This window comes from Triticum urartu, chromosome 7A (assembly GCF_056163025.1).
Source record: "Triticum urartu cultivar PI428250 chromosome 7A, HENAU_Tu73, whole genome shotgun sequence".
Classification (NCBI taxonomy): domain Eukaryota; kingdom Viridiplantae; phylum Streptophyta; class Magnoliopsida; order Poales; family Poaceae; genus Triticum; species Triticum urartu.
In genome coordinates this window covers 570883819-570895578 of record NC_141879.1, presented here as the reverse complement: position 1 = coordinate 570895578, position 11760 = coordinate 570883819, and the positions used below count along the sequence as shown (strand labels likewise).

General features: G+C 43.5%; 1 protein-coding gene across 1 annotated transcript; it reads left to right on the top strand.

Moving 5' to 3' along the window:
* Positions 1-935: 935 nt before the first annotated feature.
* RAD51 (RAS associated with diabetes protein 51) lies at positions 936-5026 on the top strand. The gene is made up of 9 exons (XM_087535708.1): positions 936-1141; positions 2290-2434; positions 2547-2657; positions 2757-2848; positions 3085-3179; positions 3284-3397; positions 4011-4140; positions 4340-4461; positions 4554-5026. Exons 1-9 carry the CDS (start codon positions 1043-1045, stop codon positions 4675-4677), a joined length of 1032 nt encoding a protein of 343 aa, XP_087391834.1. The 5' UTR covers positions 936-1042; the 3' UTR covers positions 4678-5026.
* The last annotated feature ends 6734 nt before the right edge of the window (positions 5027-11760 follow it).

Here is an 11760-nt window from a genome sequence, read left to right as displayed (position 1 = left end):
GACCAGATTTTTTTGGAATGCATGAACATTTTTAAAACGCAACATATCATTTTTAATTACACAAATGTGGTTTACAATGCTTAAACATTTTTTTAAATGTCACACACCTTTTTTTGTAACACATAAACACTTATTAAATATCACAAACACAAGAATATAATTTTTTTCTTACATAGAACAAGAAGGAATAACAGCATGAAAAATATTTTATCCCATTTGGATATGTTGTGTTGTCGAAGCCCGGTGGTAATCTTAGTTAACGTTGACCACGAGGTCACATAGTCGAGCCACGGTGCTCCCTTTTTTGGGGTTACATTTCTTGTAGAATTGATTTTTCGGCCTTGTTTATATGATATAAAAATTATTTATGCTATCTAGACATGAATGATCATTGGTTTGGTGGTTGTTAACCCGAGCCTAGTAGGGGCATGTCCCTAGTTCGTAACCGAACCATCCCTTGTTTTTCCATTTAATTTAGGGGCTTTATACGTAAATAAAAAACCATTTTATTTTAGGGGCTTAATAAATTAAACAATAGGTGCATAATACGTAAAAAAAAAAGCCTGCAGATCTACCATACGTCGCGGGCTTACAGTGGGCCCTGGCCATGCTGGCAATGCCACATAGGCTACGGATATGTCTGCATACATGGAATGTGACCGTATATGAACATTTGTGTGAGTTTGATGACCAGAAACACGTATTTTACAAGTTTGTGTATCAAACTGACCGTCGCGTGCAAGTTCTATAACTGATGTATTTACCTCATAAGATGATACACTTGTAAAGACATCCAAACGCAGCGTTGAAGTTATGGTTGCCTGAAATCCACTGTACAAAAATTTGCCGCTCGCCGCTGCCTTCCGCGAGAAGGAAGGGAGGCCGCGTCCGGTAGAACCACGACGCCCAATTATAAAACTTTGGCGCCTTCGCGTTCTGTTTCAGCCCCAAAACCCGCCTCCTCTGCTCAGAAGAGAGAGAGAGAGAGAGAGAAACGCCTCACATCCCGAGCATCTCTCTGTCTCTTCGAGTGGTGGGCCCCATGTCGTCGGCGGCGGCGCACCAGAAGGCGGCCGCGGCGGCTCCCGTCGAGGAGGAGGAGGCCGGGGAGCACGGGCCTTTCCCCATCGAGCACCTCCAGGTGCGCTCCGCTCAACACCCATCCCGCCCCCCTCCCCCTCAATCGATCCGCTCTTTCTCCGCCGCGGAGGCCGCCGAGAGCGGGGTTTTCTGTCACGATCCGCTCCCTTTCCCGTCGTGGAATGGGGGGTGCGGCCGAACGCCGCAACTGGATGCGACTGACCCGCTCCTTTTCCCCCATTTTTCTCTTCGGTGTTCGATTTGGCGGGTTCTTGGCGGTAAACCCTAGGTTCTTGCCCTCGGAACCGCGTGAAGTCGAAGATTTAGTCCGCACTTCGGTTATTTGGGTTGTTTTGAGGCGGATTTATCCTATTTGGGAGTGCCTTTCCGGTAGAGTTATCGGCCCTGAACCCCCGAATTCCCGGTTCCTTTTTCTCTCGGGAACTTCACATGCATGAAATGGATGAAGATGCTCTCCTTTCATTTTGGTACACAATTTTCCGATCCGCATATGGCGTATCACCAGAGGCTTGATTCACTGATTCAACGGGGTTGATTTGTTAGCACCCTTAAAGATCGTTACTGAAATGTTAATGTTTGCTGTCACCATTTCTGATGCGTGATTTTCCCACATTTTTAAGGGATCAGGACAAAAGTTGGACTGTATATCTGCACTACCGGTTCTTGAAGTCTAAACAAGTTGCAGACATACCCGTCTCTAGTTGTATGCAATTAAGAGGACCTGTACTTTGTTTTCCAAGCTTTATGATTCCTGGCATCTAAAACTTATGCATTGCACATGCACGCGTTGTCTTTCTGGAAGTAATGCTTCTACGATTTGATTTTATGATGTTCTAATTCTTTAAAGTACGAAATGTTGATACATCCTTCTGAAAGCAATTCACATTCTCCCCAAGGCACCATGTGCGGCAGCCAATCAGCCATGGCAGTTGTGAAATCGTATCCCATTTTCTTGTCAGCAACTCAGCATCCTATCTCAGATTCTTAGTGTCTAAAGTTACTTTTCCATGCTAGGTGTCTGAAATTCATAGTGCGAAATAGTTTTATCATTAGGCCATCTGGACTCTCGTGTAGGCTGTTGAGGATGTAATCTGTTTTGTTAACTGAAATGAAGTGGTCTTCTTCCTTAGAAAATCCTGAATGTTAATGTCACAACTAGACTAAAATTATGTTAATTTTTCTGTGAAGGCATCTGGAATAGCTGCAGTTGATGTGAAAAAGCTCAAAGATGCTGGTCTTTGCACAGTGGAGTCTGTAGCTTATTCTCCAAGGAAAGATCTTTTGCAAATTAAAGGGATTAGTGAAGCCAAAGTCGATAAGATAATTGAAGCAGGCAAGTAATTGTTTGCCTCTACTATAGGAATTTAGGAACATTATTTGCATTGCTTCGTATACAAAAGAATTTCCACATGCAAAGGTACTGAATGTTGATAAACATCTGACAGCTTCGAAGTTGGTTCCACTGGGATTTACTAGTGCTACCCAACTTCATGCGCAGAGGCTCGAGATTATCCAAGTTACAACAGGATCAAGAGAACTTGATAAAATATTGGAGGGTAACTGTCTCTGCCTTTTGTCATTTCCTATCTGCCACAAAGAAACTCTGATACAATAGACACATAAAAATAATGTAATTGTGTTTCAAATTCTGATAGGAGGAATAGAAACAGGATCTATCACGGAGCTTTATGGTGAATTTAGGTCTGGGAAGACTCAGTTGTGCCATACTCTCTGTGTCACATGTCAGGTATTGCGGTAAAATATCAATCTTATGTTATGGTGCCACTACATCAGTATAATTCTAGAAGGATACGTGATATCTTTTTTCCAATATTGGAAGACTGGCTACTTTTTTTTCTTAACAATTAGTTTCTGGCTACATAGGAGATATGGTTGTACCCCCCCCCCCCCCCCCCCCCCTCTCTCTCTCTCTTCCACTGTCTGTTTTCTCAAGATTGAAAATTTTGGTACTGATTTATACAGCTCCCACTGGACCAAGGTGGTGGTGAAGGAAAGGCTCTTTATATTGACGCAGAAGGCACATTCAGACCACAAAGACTCCTCCAGATAGCAGACAGGTGATATCGCAGTTTTTTCTTTCTATACCAGTTTAAATTATTATTCATTCTGCCACTATGCGGTGTATGATTGAACAGCTAAACAAGATAATCCTGTATTTTAGGTTTGGACTGAATGGTGCTGATGTACTTGAGAATGTAGCTTATGCTAGAGCATATAATACTGATCATCAATCAAGACTTCTGCTGGAAGCAGCTTCCATGATGGTGGAGACAAGGTGAGTTGATGCTTCTATAATTTGGTATCTATGCTCTGAAGTATACGATTTACTAGCAAGAAACTGTGAACTGCTAAAATTATATTCCACCTATCTTCATATATTTGCTTGAATATTCGGAAGGATTGGTAAAAAATAAGGTGTATGCGTCAAAAATAAATAAATAAGGCGTCAATGATGTTTAGGATGGTTACAAGTTGCTTTTTTTTTACTACCAGGCAACTATCAGCACTAAGTAGGAAATAAAGATATTTAGTTATGTTTCCAGTGGAGCACTGGAAAGGGGTAGCAGCCGATCTCATTATCATGACTTGGGAACTGGGAAGTTGTCCATCTTATCCTGACATGTCCCATGCTGCTAAATTGTTGGGGTAATGTTATTTTTTTATATGGTAGAATATATTTTTCGGAGTTACTCTATTACATCTGCTTTAGAAAGAATAAAATCCAGTCGAATAACAGTCCAAGGCAATTTTATTGTGTTACTTGCTGTAATTAAGCCAATTAGATCCTGGCTGTGATTATACTTGCACCTTTTTCATCATTTCTGAGTGCTTACATTGCAATTATTGGACAATCTCCCTAATACTGAACTGGAACTCTGTTGCTGCAGGTTTGCGCTTATGGTTATAGATAGTGCCACAGCCTTATACAGAACTGACTTCTCTGGTAGAGGGGAGCTATCAGCAAGGCAAATGCATCTGGCCAAGTTTCTCAGGAGCCTTCAGAAATTAGCGGATGAGGTACATTAGCCTCTTTCCATTAGCAGCTGATGAATGATGAAATCATTATTCTTTAGTACTTACACTTGATTATAGATATGATACTGGAGCCAAATTGCTGACAAAACTTGTCGTGTTGCTGCATTTTATTCTACTTGATCATAGAAATGATATTGGTCCCATGGATAGTTGCTCATTTGACTTGTTTTGCTTGCTCTAGTTCGGGGTGGCAGTGGTAATCTCCAACCAGGTAGTGGCCCAAGTGGATGGTGGTGCAATGTTTGCTGGGCCACAGATCAAACCCATTGGAGGGAACATCATGGCTCATGCTTCCACGACGAGGTGTGCTGCATTGAGTAACCTGTGTACTACCTGGCATCTCCTTACCACTCATCCTGTTCGGATCTTGTTTAACATCTGGTACTGCATGTCAGGCTTTATCTCCGTAAGGGAAGGGCGGAGGAGCGGATCTGTAAGGTGGTGAGCTCTCCCTGCCTGGCTGAAGCTGAAGCAAGGTTTCAGATATCACCTGAAGGCGTCACAGATGTTAAGGATTGAGAGTGTTCTTTGCTTGTCATGGGGATACCTCGTGTATCAGACTTAGCCTGCTGTTTGCATCTTCAGCAACAGATGCTAGCTTGTGCCGATGAAAGAAGGCCCTTCTGTATAGCAAACACCCTGCAGCTGCAGTGGCACCATAGGGGCTCCCTGGAAGGAAATGTTGTACAGCTAATCTCCCATAGTTTGCTTGTTCTATCTTTTTTAGTGGTCTTAGTATGCACTGCTCTCATCAAGATCGTTATGGTTATGGCTGAGTGATGGGAAAATGTAGTTGCTCACTTTGTTTCAAATACCCTTGGTCATCTAGGACATTGACATTGCCTCCTATGTGATATTGGACCACCAATTTCTTTGACAATATGTTAGATAAAAAAGAAAAATCGTGGTGTATATTTCAGAATGTCAATACCAATAACTCTTTTTAAATTGATAGTTATACATAAAAAAGTTTAACCAACAGAAATTCTAAAAGGACATCCATTTCAGATTGGGGAGATTACCTTGGAAGACATACATATTTTGGCTGAGTGGGAAATGAGAGTCCATACCCTCAATATTATGATGTTGCCATTCAAATCCCTTGGATGGTTTGTATTTCCAGCATAACTTTTCTTTGTTTGAAACGGAGACAATCCCAAGTGGTGTGGTGGTGTCTCTATTTGCAAATTTAATAGTAACATTAATGTCTTCTATTTCATCGGATGCTATACCATTCATAATTTTTTGGTAAGGTAAAAGGAATAGCACTCACACTAGCATCTAAGTCACATAAACCATGATAGCAACAATCTCTTATTTTAACTGAGACAACATGCATGCCAACTACTGGTCTATGTTTATCCTTTTTATCGGGTTTGGCAATTCTAGCAGCCTCATTACACAAATAAATAACATGTCCATCAATATTTTCTACCAAGAGATCTTTAACCATAGCAACACTAGGTTTCACTTTAATTTGTTCAGGGGTTTAGGTGCTTTAATATTACTTTTGCGAACTACGGTTGATACCTTAGCATATTCCTTTATCCTAACATGGAAATGTGGTTTTTCAATATAAGCAGTAGACACAACTGGATCAACATTATAAATAATAGTTTCATCTTTAGCTTTAACTGGTTCTTTAATTTGTTCTTTAATAGGGGGATGATATTTAAACCACTTCTCCTTAGGGAGATCAACATGAATAGCAAATGATTCACAAAAAGAGGCTACTATCTCAGAGTCAAGTCCATATTTAGTGTTAAACTTGTGAAAAGAATCGGTATGCATAAAAGATTTAACACAATCAAACTCAAGCTTAATATCTGACTCTTTACCTTCGTCGAGTTCCCAATTTTCAGGGTTGCGTTTAATTATTTCTAAGAGATCCACCCGAATTCAATAGTCTTCTTCATAAAAGAACCAGTATAAGAAGTATCGAGCATAGATTGATCATCACGAGAAAGCCGAGTATAAAAATTCTGAATACTAATTTCTCTTGAGAGCTCATGATTGGGGCATGAATATAACATTGACTTAAGCCTCCCTCAAGTTAGAGCGATACTTTCTCCTTCACGAGGCCAAAACTTTACATAATTCCGATCATGCCGAATTAGATGCATAGGATAAAACTTCTGGTGAAATTTCAATTTTAATCGATTCCAGTTCCAAGATCCAATATCATCGCATAGCCTATATCATGTCAATGCTTTTCCCTTCAAATATAAAGGAAAAAACCTTCTTCTTAACTTCATCTCCGGATAACCTGCAAGCTTAAACAATCCACAAATTTAATCCACATGTATCAAATGCATATCAAGATGTTTAGTTTCGTCTCCTGCATAAGGATTAGCTAGAAGTTGTTCTATCATACCCGAAGGAATTTCATAACCAATATTTTCAGTAGGCGCAGTAGGTTGAGAGGCAACTCTTTGTGTTTCCGGTTGAGGTGAGGATACCCCGAACAAACCCCTAAAAGGATTATCTTCCATAGTAACAAGTGACAATAAATTTCAGCACATAGTATAAGTTTTTCCTTACCGACTTCCACTTACCAAGAGCGCTTCACTCCCCGGAAACGACGCCAGAAAAGAGTCTTGATGACCCACAAGTATAGGTGAAAAATCGTGGATGTCGCCTAGAGAGGGGGGGGGGGGGGGTGAATAGACGCTTTAAAATAATTACGGTTTAGGTCTGAACAAATGCGGAATAAAACTAGGATTTAATTTGTCAAGCACAAAACCTAAAACAACTAGACAACTTATGCTAAGCAAGATAAACAACCGAGTGATAGCAAGATATATAACATGCCATAATATGGCTACCACAAAGTAAAATGCATAAGTAAAGGACTCGGGTAAGAGATAACCGAGGCACACGGAGACGACGATGTATCCTGAAGTTCACACCCTTGCGGATTCTAATATCCGTTTGGAGCGGTGTGGAGGCGCAATGCTCCCCAAGAAGCCACTAGGGCCACTGTAATCTCCTCACGACCTCGCACTGTTGGGGAACGTTGCATGGGAAACAAAAAATTTCCTACGCTCACCAAGATCCAATCTAGGAGATGACCATCTACGAGAGGAGAGATTGCATCTACATACCCTTGTAGATCGCTAAGCGGAAGCTTTAAGAAACGCGGTTGATGTAGTCGAACGTCTTCGCGATCGAATCATGACCTGTCCCGCAAACATCTTCGCGATCCAATCACGATCCGTCCTGCGAACTTCCGATCCAAGAGCCGAACGGACGACACCTCCGCATTCAACACACGCACGGCGTCATGGCGCCTTCACCTCCTCGATCCAGCAAGCGATAGTGAAGTAGTAGCTCGAGTCCTCTGGCAGCACGACGGCGTGGTGGCGGTGGTGGTGACGGAATCTCAGCAGAGCTTCGCTAAGCGCTATGGAGAGGAAGAAGGCTATGAGGGAGAGGAGAGGCAGCGCCGTGGCGTATGAGGGTGTTCAAGGGGTGTGGTTGCCCTCTCTCTACCTCTCTATATATAGGGGAAGGAAGGAGGGGGTGGCAGCCCTAGGGTTTCCCCTTGGGGGGGGGGCAAGGCAGATGGGATCTCCCCTAGGGTGACTTGCCCCCCAAGCCGGGTGGAGGGAACCCTAGATGGGGCGCCCCACCTTCCCTGGTTACGTGAGATGGGGTGAGAGGGGCGTTCATCCCCTTAGCGGGCTGGTTTGTCCCCTCCCCTTGGGCCATGAGCCCCCCAACACTTGTCGGGACCCCCCGAAACCCCTTTCGGTCATGCTGGTCATCACCCGGTACCCCCGGAACAATTCCGGACTCCAATACCCTTCGTCCAATATATCGATCTTCACCTCCGGACCATTCCGGAGTTCCTCGTCATGTCTGGATCTCATTTGGGATTCCTAACAACCTTCGGTAACCACCATAATGACTCAACTATACTTATATCGTCACCAAACGTTAAGTGTGTAGACCCTGCGAGTTCGAGAACTATGCAGACATGACCGAGACACCTCTACGGTCCATAACCAATAGCGGGACATGGATGGCCATATTGGTTCCCACATATTCTACGAAGATCTTATCAGCCGAACCTCGATGTCAAGGATTCAACTAATCCTGTATGTAGTTCCCTTTGTCTATCGGTATGTTACTTGCCTAAGATTCGATAGTCAGTATCTCCATACCTAGTTCAGTCTCGTTACCGACAAGTCTCTTTACTCAGTCCGTAATACAAGATCCCATGGCTAAATCATTAGTCACATTGCTTGCAAGATTCTTGTGATGTTGTATTACCGAGTGGGCCCTGAGATACCTCTCCGTCATACAGAGTGACAAATTCCGGTCTTGATCCATGCCAACTCAACAGACACCCTCGGAGATACATGTAGAGCACCTTTATAGTCACCCAGTTACATTGCGACGTTTGGTACACACAAGGTACTCCTCCGGTGTTAGTGAGTTGCATGATCTCATGGTCATAGGAACATATACTTGACATGCAGAAAACAATAGCAATAAACTTGATAAGATCATATGCTACGTTTACAGTTCGGGTCTTGTCCATCACATCATTCTCCCAATGATGTGATCCCGTTATCAATTGACAACTCATGTCTATGACTAGGATACCATAGCCATCTTTTGATCAACGAGCTAGTTCGGTAGAGGCTTACTAGGGACATGTTGTTGTCTATGTATCCACACATGTATTTGAGTTTCCGATCAATACAATTCTAGCATGGATAATAAATGATTATCATGAACAGGGAAATATGATAATAACTAATTTATTATTGCCTCTAGGGCATATTTACAACACGCACAATGCAATATGATGTGATTCCACTAAGGGACCCTTGAGGGCGGTCACCGAACCCATACAAATGGCAACTGCTGGGGGCGGTCACCGAACCCGTACACTTCGGCAACCCTTGGGGGTGGTCACCGGAACCCGTACAAATTGCTCAGGGTGATCTCCACAACCTAATTGGAGACCCCGATGCTTGCCCGGAGCTTTACACCACAATGATTGAGCTCCGAAGCACCACCAACCATCTAGGGCACCCAAGCACCCAAGAGGAACAAGATCTAGGGTACCAAGCACCCAAGAGTAATAAGCTTCTCAACTTTTCACTTCCACGTATCACCATGGAGAACTCAAACCGATGCAACTAATGCAATGGCAAGGGCACACGGAGTTCCCAAGTCCCTCACTCCCAAATCTGGCCAAAGCAACGAAATCTATGGAGGAAAATGAGAGGAAGAACAAGAAGGAGAACACAAAGAACTCCAAGATGTAGATCTAAGGGATTCCCCTCACATAGAGGAGAAAGGGATTGGTGGAAATGGGGATCTAGATCTCCTCTCTCTTCCCCCCCCCCAAAACTAGCAATAATCCATGAAGGGATTGAGAGATAGCAAACTCCAAGAGGTCAACAATGGTGGGGGTAAAAGCTTGCAAGAGGATTGGGGTTGAAGGTGGAAGAGGGGGGGGGGGGTATAAACACACCCAAGAAAAATATGGCCATTGCACAAAGCCACCACCCGGGCACCCGGACAAAAGGCCCGGACCCAATAGAGAAAAAGCCATACAACCCTGGGCACCCGGGGGTAAAACCCAGGGCACCCGGACATACAAGAAAAGCAACGGGGCAGGGGGACCGGGCACCCGGGGGTCCAAGACCCCGGGGACCTGGGGTAGGCCGAGAGGTGGCAAGGGGGCTGCTGGGATGAGCCGGGCACCCTAGGCCCCCAAATCTCGGGCACCGCACTAGACATGGGGGATTAGGAGGTGGCGGAGAGGGGCCGAGCACCCGGGGGCCCAAACCCCGGGCACCCGCACCGGACAGAGAAGGGATAGGAGGTGAGGGAGTAGCCCGGATGAGTCCTTGGGGGGGGGTCCGAGACCCTGGGCACCCGCATCGGTCAGAGAGGTGTCTACGGAGGGGCTCTGGTGACCCCGGGCACTCGGGGGTCAAGGACCCCGGGCACCCGCAGTAGGCAGGAGATGTGGGACCGGTAAAATTAAAATGGCCACAACTTTTGCAAGCGAACTCCGAATTTGATGAAACCAAGTTTGTTGGAAAGCTAAAGACAAGGGCTAACACAATCTTTATAGAAATATCAAGAAATAGAAATTGAGAACATACCCAAAATAAAATGGTGAGAACCCTTTCTCAAGTAAGACCGGTAAAAACTCCAACACCGAAACTCAAAAGAAGATGCATAGGAAATCGGTTTTCGATGAACTAGAGCTTGTCATGAAGATAACCACATGTTCTAAAATCTCACAAAGAGAAAAGATAAACAAGAACCAATAAATATGATGCCTAGGATGCAAAGGTTTGAGCTCTCTGCGAATGATACGAATAAGCTACTCACTCGAGAGCCCCCCTTGATAGTATGGCTATCGATCCTATGATCCGATCTCCCAACTAACACCATGAGACTGGTAAAATAGAAACCTATCAAGGACAAACCTTTGCCTTGTGCATAATCCATTTGAGCTAGATGATGAAGATCTTGACCTCCTCAACTTGTACCACCTTTCTTGATTGCGCTAGCTTGATGAAGACTAGTAGATTGCTCCCCCATACTCCACTATGGGTGAGCCAAACTCCTTGGCACATCTTCACAAGTCCATTGTCACCACAATGTACAACAAGCATCAAGGGCGTGATCTCTTCATGATGCTCCACTTGAACTTGCCCACCGCAACCTAACCCCACATACAACTCTCACATAGACCACGGGTTAGTACACACAGCAAAATGGATAATACTTACCATACCATGAGATCACTTGATCCCGCTTGGTAAATCTTCTATGCTTTGTGTGTTGATCAACTTGAATCACTCTTTGTACTTAGTCTTGACCAACCTTGTATCTTTCCAACTCTCTTCATTAGGATGATGTCTTGAAGGTAAACATGAATGTTCACACAATCTTCTTCTTCTTTAAGACATGCTTGCAATAGGCTCAATTCTCACGTGACCAATCTTTGGATAAATCCTTGAATAGCACCTTGGTCAACACACATTCTTCTTATAATAACCTTGAAACTAACAAATGATCTTCAAGTAATACATATGGACAAACCCTTCAAACATAACTCAAGGCAACCATTAGTCCATAGAGATTGTCATCAATTACCAAAACCAAACATGGGGGCACCACATGTTCTTTCAATCTCCCCCATTTTGGTAATTGATGACAATCACTTTCAAGAGAGTTTTTATAAGGAATTAAGCATCACCATGCAAGGCAACAACTAATAATGCATGAGCATGAGATGCAAATGCTTAGGAACAAAACCAAAGCAAGAAACCCAAAACCCTCTAAGCTCTCCAAACTAAACTCTTGAAACTTCTCCTCCATTGGCATAGATTGCCAAAATGGGCCAAAAACTTAGAAGGCCAATATAATATGTGTTCCTCCATAAAGTGTGAATTTCTCAAAATATGAGTGAAATGACATACACATGTCTAACGATAAATAGTTGGAGGAAGACAAACTATATTGAGGATCCAAAGATTGCAAAAGGATGATATGCCACAAAGACATACCAAAGAGAAAAGCAAACAACCAGAAGGATGCCAATTGAAATAATCAATCAAATGC

Bases quoted from the DNA above. Each gene is read 5' to 3' on its own strand.
- RAD51 (XM_087535708.1), top strand. From the start codon at position 1,043: ATGTCGTCGGCGGCGGCGCACCAGAAGGCGGCCGCGGCGGCTCCCGTC. The intron at 1,142-2,289 runs GTGCGCTCCGCT...TTTTCTGTGAAG, and splicing joins TCCCCATCGAGCACCTCCAG to GCATCTGGAATAGCTGCAGT. The intron at 2,849-3,084 runs GTATTGCGGTAA...TGATTTATACAG, and splicing joins CTCTCTGTGTCACATGTCAG to CTCCCACTGGACCAAGGTGG.